A 9,174-nucleotide genomic window follows, 5' to 3' on the forward strand; every position below is an offset into this window, starting at 1 on the left:
ATTATGGATAATACGGCTGCAAGGCTTAGCCTCGTACTCCATCAGTCTTTTTCTCTTTTACCTTGCGAACGGTTTTCTGACACTGAATTCAATGGATCGGTATTCGCGCGTTCAGGCGTTTCTCGCGCCCGACAGACCGGGCACAACGATAATTGCTCGATTATTCCGATCGAGTCTACATACAATCAGATCTTTCGTTCGATTACTCCTTTGCTCGCATTTCAGGGTCTGCGCGATCGAGGGACGAGATCCATAACAATCGTCCGGACGTTAGTGAAATGGCTCTTATTTCTGAACACTGTTCGCCAAATTGTGGCTGCAATTTTATTTAACAAACTCTGCAACAAAGTAAACCGACAATCTTTCTGCGATACTGTACAATTCGTTTATACTTTTCACGTAAATTGTATGTAAAACATTTACTCCTAGATCTCGCTTGAAAAGGACCTAAATCAAAGGTCGAAACGTGAAGGCGTATTCAGTAAAAGGTATTTAATTTATTTTTACAGGAATTAACTTGATCATGAGATGATGAGGTCCGTTGATTGTTATAGTTCCTGTAGTGTTTTCTAGATGGCGACACTGACACGATTACAGTTCCAAGTTTGTATCCGATGCTGAACATGATAAAATCTCGGCGATTTCAACGCTTGAATAACTGAGACTCCAACATCTCGGAAAGTTTAACGCCGGATGTGAGATGACGAATTCACGAGGAACGTTACGCCCGTTGACGTTTCAACGCCCAGCATCATTCAACAATGGTAAATAATTTGAAAAGGAATCAACCGAATTGAGTGAAGCCTATTGTCGCCAGCGGTAATTAAACGAAGGGAAAATTTTTTAGGAAGTCGATCAGACTGGCCAAAAAAGTGATCTTTATTTAAGTTACAACGTTTCAATCTCTTTATCGGGTCCTTTTCAAGTACAATCTAATGTTGACTGAACAAATTAATTTATGCCGAAACAGAATGCATGAGTTCATTCATAAAAAGGAATCGTTTGTGAAAATGAGAATTATATATATTGACAAACACGCGTTTCGTCTTTCAGATTCTGCATAAAAGTTAGATAGCAATATTTCTGCTCGCGATAAGTTAATTTATCGTAACGGCTGTCGACAGACGTATCGTTGCCTAATAAACGCCAGGCGGATATCTACATTGTATATCCCTCGCGTTATGTACGTATATACCGTTACGATACACAACGGCGCGTTGCACTTCCTGCTATCGTGGTAAGAATATAAATCGGTAAACTAAACAGCCGGCGAACTCCTACGTAGCGGAGCGTTACGTCACTAGGTAACGCGCGCGCGAAACAATCGAGAGCAGAGGATCTCACTTTGGGATTCTCTCACGGAGGATCCTTACGAAATTTTTAACATCTCCCGGCCCATGTGCTCGCGTCACTCGTGGAAAGCGAGCCTTTTGCAGCAGTAAAATATTCGGGATGCCGCGAGATGAGAGTGGCAACACTTTATGAGAACACAATTATCTTCTTTGCTCTTAAGGAGATGCTCGTTGTTCTTATTGCACAAGTGTCGTAGAGATATATTTGCCGAGTGAGCGTCAGCGTCTGAAATCTTTTCAATCTTCCTCGCGAAAAGAGAGGCTGCCTTTCGACTCTGCTTAAAAATCGTTTTGTCTTTTTTTTCTTTTTCAAAATTTTCGGCGTTTCTGAGAGCCCGTCGTTTTCGCTCTATCTCGATCGGAGGTAATTTCACGGTTTGATAACATAATTAGGGGATAACGAGGGGAATTATGTAATAATATAATTGGAGAGTTATATAACGTAACGTCCCTGATTATATTAAGAAAATGAAATCTCGCGGGAACGATACGCCGAGCGGGCTTTTGTTTACGGCGAATTTTTCAGATCGTACCGAGCGCGATTCACCGAAGGGATCATCATCGTCATCGATCGACATTACATCACGCGACGCCGCCGACTTTCTCCCGGTTCTCCCGACCTTGCTGCGCTTTTTTGCTTCTCCGTCCGGATGTGAATCAATCTGTACGTTCGACGTTACGGGCGGACCCGGTAAAGGTCAGGCGCGACCGGCGAGGGTTAACGAACGGGTGGGGTAACAGGATGGACTTGAGCGAGTGAGAGAGAGAGAAAGAGAGAGAGGATTTTTGCGAAGGCCCGGCCGGAGGTCGAGGAAGTACCGTGGGAGACCCTGAAATCCGATTCCCCTGGATCGCACTCGGCGGGCGCGAATCGTATTTCTCACCGTTCGAGTAACGCGATCGATTAGATAGATTATTGCAGCCAGGCGTTTCCTATATATTATTCACTAATAATATTAATACTGTAAATTTGCTGGCGACGAGTTCGAGGCCCGCTCGGCGCGGAGTGAAACCCGCCGCCGTTACACCGTCTATCTTTACAGATCTCGAGCGCTTCTTTCGCACGCTGAAATCTCTTTCCGCACCTGAAGCTACATACTTTTGTTACAGGAGCGTTATTTGAGGTAGAGGCGACGCTGTCGCGCGAGAAAATTGTGCAACGTTCTCGCGACGGATAACTTTTGCAAGCGAGCACGAGCTGTCTTCGCGGTAGAATTTGAGAGTTCGTTCAACGTCCGCAACACACCGAGAAAACAGTGATCTCTCTCGACGTGTCTTCGCCTTCGCGGCGGTCGTCGATCCTGAAAGCCGTTTGGAAAACTTCATCGATGGACCCGCTTGCACAAATGAAGAATCAAGGTGAACGGTTGGCAGTAACAAGGTGATCTTATTGATACTTGGCGATATCCGCGTGCACGAGCGTGCACTTGTAATTAATTAAGTGCCGACCCGCGTTTTTACGAGATTCAAAGGGTCGAAAAACAAGCAGCAAGATACGTCTGTGTTTAATTACATGTCATATTTATATTAAATTACATCTAATTGAATGCATAAAGTATATAAAGTTAGAGGATTCATATTCTGTGTGTGTGTGTAAAAAGAAAGCAAAGTTTACTTCAGTAATCTTATTCTATATTAAAGTCTTTGCTTTTTCTTCGGTAAATTGAGTGCATTGATATGCAATGTAAAGAATGCACATTGAAAAGTGATAAAGTTTTGAGGGAATCTATGTACGTATATAAAGATGGAGGATTCATATTCTATATGTGTAAAAGAAAGCAAAGTTTACTTTGGTAATCTCATTTTATATTAAAGTCCCTGGTTTGTTCAGTAAATGTGAAGAAAGGAGGAACAAGAGAGAGAGATCTTGCCTTTGCGTAATGAGGAACATCTTTTTGAAATATTTCGAAGAAGATACTTGACGTGTCATCGCTGTGAAATGCGATAAGTGCTTTCCAGTCGACTTGTCATATCTACTTTCCATTTATAATTCATGTCGGCTGTGAGTCGACTCCGATTAGCTCTGCTTACGGTAACGAATTGAAAGGTAACGGGATGCGAGAGATAAATCCGAAACACAAAACTGTGAAAAGCCACCTATTGATATACGTATACTGGATTAAACAGAACAAAGAATTTGGGAGCAGTCCATTTAATTAGATCGTACGCAATCAAATTTAAGTCGCAATTGAAATGCAGGTATACGAGTTTGCATTCTGAAATAATTTCCATCGAAATACATGAAAAATGCAGCTTTATATGTTTTTTCGGCTCTCCGAGGCGTGTTGGCGCGCATCGACTTCTGCACGCGGATAAGTGCTGTCCGTTTTATCGCGTCGGAGCCGTCGACTCGCGAGTTAACTCCAATCTCTTGAGAGCGAGAAGCATTGCTAAAAGTCATGCAAATGGAAAGGCGCGGAGATGCAGATCCGGCGTTTCCCCGTGTGCGACTCCCGCCAGGCGCTAAGAACGTCACCGGTGCGGCGGGTGGCGATGCCGCGGCCATTGTCATCGGGGGGACTCGTCGTCGACGTTCCCCTTTGCCCGTCGGTCCCGCCGTCGATTCCTGTCCCCGATCGTTTTCACGAGCGCCGAAACGCACGCGGGCGGGCAAGACCCGTCGATTTTACCGAGAAGAAGCGGAGGGAGAGACGGAGGAGGGTCCCGCAGCCGTTGGAAGGGACGGTGGATCCTGGCGGCCTCGACGTGCCAGCTCCGCCTCGAGCTCGCTCGCGCCTCGGCCAAGTGAAAGTCGGATTTTGCTTTCTACCCGCTCTGCCCGCTCTACCCTGGCCAGTGACAAGCGTGCCGCGCTCGCGTACGAACGCGCCGTTCCTCGGCCCGACGGCGATGGTCCTACCCGCGTGCGGCTAACGGCACTGACAGTTCTCGCACGAGTCCGCTGGAGCGCGGATCCACCGACGCGACAACCGCGTCGAATGGGGACCGGTCGGTCGCTCTTGGTCGCGCGATGAGCTGCGAGTGACCCTCCGCGCGTGACACCCGCCGCAAGTGCGAGCCACTCATCGAGGACGGGGTCCTCCGCGAAGAGGCCGAGGGAGAGACATGCCGAGGTGTCGACGAGGAGCGACCGCCCCGCGCGGCCAGGTCCTCCTCTTGCGCCTGCTGCTGCTCTGCGCGCTTGTCGCCGCCGCTCGCCAAGAGGGTAAGTTGACGAGGACCGACCCTCTCCGTCGAGGATGCTTCGACGATGCCGAGCGCGAGCTTTAAAGCACCCGCGTCGCGTTTCGCTTGTCGGAGCGCGCTAGGATTATAATGACGCGCGCGCCTTTCATGGGCTTCGCACTTCTCGGTGAATGTGAAGGATAATTTAATCGAGTGACAGGCCTCGACGATGACGACGGGATCGGCGTGACTGGCCGGAGGTTTCGGACCTTTGCGCGACCTTTGTATGATCCGAATGCTCGCTACGGTCTCTCGCTGGAACGTACCGTTGCGTGTCGGATCGGTGGATTTAGGAAGTCTTTTTACCATTGCGTGTGTGATTCGAATAATCCATGATCTTCCAGAAAGATTGACATACGTGAATTTTTATGTTATCACTATCGGGATTAATCGAATGCCAAACTAATACGCGCCAAACATTCTTCGATTTTTTATTCCACAATTTCGCGCGCGTGGCTCCTGTTTACGTTTGTTGTTCACGTAGATGTACAGCTACGAATCCGTAAATCCGCGAACATGTATTTCAATCGTGGATCTGTAATACGGATTTGTTAGTAGAAATGTGCAACTTCGAACTCACCCAACTCGATTCGATTGAAATTATTAGAAAATTTCGAATCAAGATAGTTCGAGTGCAAATCATACAAAAACACCCTGAAAATTACTCAGTGGCCAGCGTACACAGCAACCGGACATGACTTTGATTGGTCATCCCCTGAAATTGTACATAATAAAAGGCACACAAAGAAAAGGGAGATAGCTGAAATGTTTCTCATAAAAAAAACCAAGAACACCATCGACTTAAAAAATGACACGGATAATCTTAATCCGATATATGACAAAATTATTAGCTTGGTGTGTTTGTCTTATATGTGTATGTTTGTTACCCGAATACTCTGAATATGAAAATGACTAATCAGTCTTCGTCTTACAATCATCTACTCCGAACGTTAGTGAAATTGCTCTTATTTTTTAACACCGTTCGCCAAGTTATGGCTGTAATTTCATACGACAAACTCCGTAACAAGGTAGACCGACAATCTCTCTGCGATACTGCGTTTATACTTTTCACGTAAACTGTATGTAAAACATTTACTCCTAGATCTCACTTGATAAGGACCTAAACCAAAGGTGAAAACGTAGCGAAAGCGTATTCAATGAATGTGGCCAGCTGAGGTCGATTAAAATTTGAAATTTTAATCAAATCATATATGTTGCTAATTTCGTAAAATCATATTTCTCGTTAATAAGCAAAACAGTATGGTCATGTTAATAGGTACATTCAGTGGGTGCATTCAGTACTACAACCGCTCATTGAGCGGCTAAGTAGCAATAAAATGTAATTGATTCTTACCTTCCCGCGGCGAAAATCTAAGTCATCATTAAACACGACATATGCTCAGTTACTTTGTTATTTTCCGTTTTTTAATGCTCTGTGTCATATTCTCAGTGCTCCAAATTATAATCAGCTCATGAGTTGCGGTCGGACGTGTCATCAACGTGCTCCGAAGTCATATTTCTTCAAAAACCACCTCTTGGAGCACTGGCCTTTTTAATATATTTAACTACTACAAGTATATATATTACGCTTCGCTTTTGAGCATTTTTTTGTATAACACAGATTTTCGCTTCGGGTTTGGACCCAAATTAAAGAGTATTGATGAAAAACTATATCAGTGGATTTTAATTACTACGCACTGCGGTGTTAAAAAAAATTAATTACTATATATCCTAATTATTAGTTTCATATTCAATATTGAAATATATTTTCGTCTCAAAACAAATTTATATCATATAATCAACATTATTTTTCAAAATATTTTCTTATTTACGTTAAATGTTAAAATTCAATTAAAAATTATGATTCAATTTAATTCGATTTGCTTCGATTCGGATTCGAAAAGGGGAAATTCAATTCGACATAAAAGATCCTTGACTCGCATATCTCTCTATTCGTTAGTTGGATGTATAAGTTGGCGAATTGTGCGAATTCTTTTGCGCGCTAGCACTTCGGACATTCGAGGATATGTAAATTCGTACGCCCGGTGACTTGAAGCGGGCTCATATCAGAATTAAGGACCGATAGAAACTCAAAATCCGCCTTACGGCTGATGCTACGTATTGTTCATACTTATGCGGCGTGTCCCACTTTTACCTCATTATACTTGAATGACAGACGGTTGGGACGGTTTAACGCCAATCCTTCTTCGGCGAGCACGTCGAGGGAAGTCGTCGTCCAACGCTGGTTTCCTCAAGTAAAAGTTCCATCAGAGTCTGCTGTTTCAATCGGTCGGGACCAAAATGCAGGTTCTATCATTACTCAGTAGCCTCCAATAAAATTTAGGTTCTCCCTAGTTTCAATCGCTAGTTGCTGGAAAAGTGCCTGGACCTTTCATGAAAGATCGTCTCTACATCGCATTCGAGACAACCTCCTTAGAACGTCTTACGTCCCGAGGACGTTTTAAAGACGTCTCTTGGAGGTTTGTGCTGTATCCCGAGGCAAAAATCTATAAGTTATACAAGCTATCATTAAATACGACATGTGCTCAATTTCTTTGTTGTTTTTCCGTTTTTGAATGCTTTGCGTCATATTCCCAATGTTCCAAATTTTAATCAACTCATGAGTTGCCGTCAGACGTATCGTCGCCGTGCTCCAAAGTCGTATTTTTTCAAAAATCAGCTCTTAGAGCACATTTTAATCTATTTAAATGCTGTACAAGTATATATATACTACGCTTATCTTTTGTATAACACAGATTTTCGCCTCGGAATGGGATTAGCCAGGAAATAGAATCTATCGAGACAACTGGCGCGTTGCGAAACGCACGATGACGGGAGTGTTACACGCCGGTGCCTGACGCGGCCGTAGCCACTCGATACTCTCGAAAATATTCCCTTTCCGCGACCGCAAAACGGAACGTCTTTCGCGCGCGGATAATGGTCGGCGGTCACGAATCCGACCGCGATGTTTGCCCGCGCCACGTAATTCCGCGGTACACAGTGGTAGCGCGCGATTCGCGACACAATAGAATTGCGATACGCTCCCTGGAGTAGGCCCGACGGCGGGTCCGCGGGCTCCAGCTCGGACCCGCGGGGCCTCTTATTGTCGGGGCCTAATGGACGACGGACTATCGCGGTACACCGCGCCCTTGTCGAACGGACTTCCCCCCTTTTCGCGATTTGTAATACCGGCGAGCGGGCGCAGCCATCCTTCGCAACCTTGCTCCTTTGTTCGCCATTGTTACGCTTATCGTCGCAACGCACGCGAACACGACGGATTGGCAAATGATTGTCGAACAATCGCGCCACGCGTTACGCATGGACGTGCGAGAAACCGCGCATTCCGAGGCGAACGCGAACGCACGCGACGCTGTTAGACGTTGAGGCCTGCCACGTGAATTTGCACAATTTGCAGATTTCCGCGGCAGTTACGCGGCATTATCTCAGCGCATTACATTGTCCCTCGGCAATTGGCCGGTTCTGAAATTGATTATTATTTCGCGGAGGCTATCTGCCGCTAGACACGTGTCGTAACTTCTCATCTTTCAACGCTGGACGTCTGGGTATTTTCGAGATTTCGTATATACGAAGAAAACAAATTTATTTCACTGAGAGACATCGAGGCGGACGCACGTACACTGCAAAAAAAGTATATAAAACTACACACATAATAAGTGCAGCGATTGCACTATGTTCGAGAGCGCAATAAAGGCAGGATCGAACGAGCGAGTGAGCGACGAAGGGTCTCTCAGAAAACAGGACTCAGAGTTTTCTTAAGCACAAAATAACATTTTAATAACTTACAAATTGGTTCTGATACACGCGGTTTACGGGTTCGCCGAAGCGAAAGTTCAACGGTGAACGCGGACCAGAGAACAGGCGAAATCGTTCTCTTTTTTTTCCGCGCACTAAGACTCGCTAAGAGGATACCGATTGCTCGTCGTGGAAACTCGGAGAAAAAAGGCGCCGACTCTTTGCGACCGATGTTTTTATTGCGTCGTGCTAATTACCGATTTCCAATCAGTGGGTTACACGCTGGATTTCGCGGAGCGCCGGTCAAAGGCGTTGATTGATGCTCCGCGGCTGATACTGCGGGTTGCGCAGGTCTGAGCCGTCAAACCGTTGACGAAGCGTTTTGTCAAAATCGCCGGTAATTGTTGTTAACATGAGTCTCTCTCTCGAAAACAACAATACGGGTTGTTGATTTGTGCGGTGACGAAGCAAACAAGAGACGCTTTTAAAACGAAATCCAGAGAGAGAAACTCATGCTAACTGGTTTTTATTTAATTTAGGAACTGAGATCGCCTTTAGGAGACGATCTCCAATTCCTTTGTTAAAGACGCAATGTGTCGTCTCAAACACACTATTAATAACGGAAATATATAAATTTATGTACTTTTACAAAAATTTTTTTATTCTTTGCCATACAAATACTTGTTTATACATGATGGAAAATTACACGAAATTGTAAAATTTACACAATTAAAAGCAAGCAGTTTACTTATTATACTATACGAGTTATACTATAAGGTAATAATTTGACCTGCAAGGTGTAAATACTGACGTACAAGTATGTAAATGTATAACACCTTTAAAGTCCAATGTCCGCGATGCTAGAACTCGGTCCAAGTTCTAG

General features: G+C 44.8%; 1 protein-coding gene across 1 annotated transcript in view; it reads left to right on the plus strand.

Moving 5' to 3' along the window:
- The first annotated feature begins 4,153 nt into the window (after window positions 1–4,153).
- The window catches only part of LOC105558256 (FK506-binding protein 5-like), a 26,027-nt gene continuing 21,006 nt past the window's right edge, over window positions 4,154–9,174 (plus strand). The window contains exon 1 of the mRNA XM_012005841.1: window positions 4,154–4,518. Coding sequence (XP_011861231.1) covers window positions 4,419–4,518 — 100 coding nt within the window. The 5' untranslated portion in view covers window positions 4,154–4,418. The remainder of the gene's footprint in view (window positions 4,519–9,174) is intronic.

The sequence above is a fragment of the Vollenhovia emeryi genome, unplaced genomic scaffold (genome assembly GCF_000949405.1).
Source record: "Vollenhovia emeryi isolate VEMERY1.0 unplaced genomic scaffold, V.emery_V1.0 DF939361.1, whole genome shotgun sequence".
In the NCBI taxonomy this organism is placed as follows: domain Eukaryota; kingdom Metazoa; phylum Arthropoda; class Insecta; order Hymenoptera; family Formicidae; genus Vollenhovia; species Vollenhovia emeryi.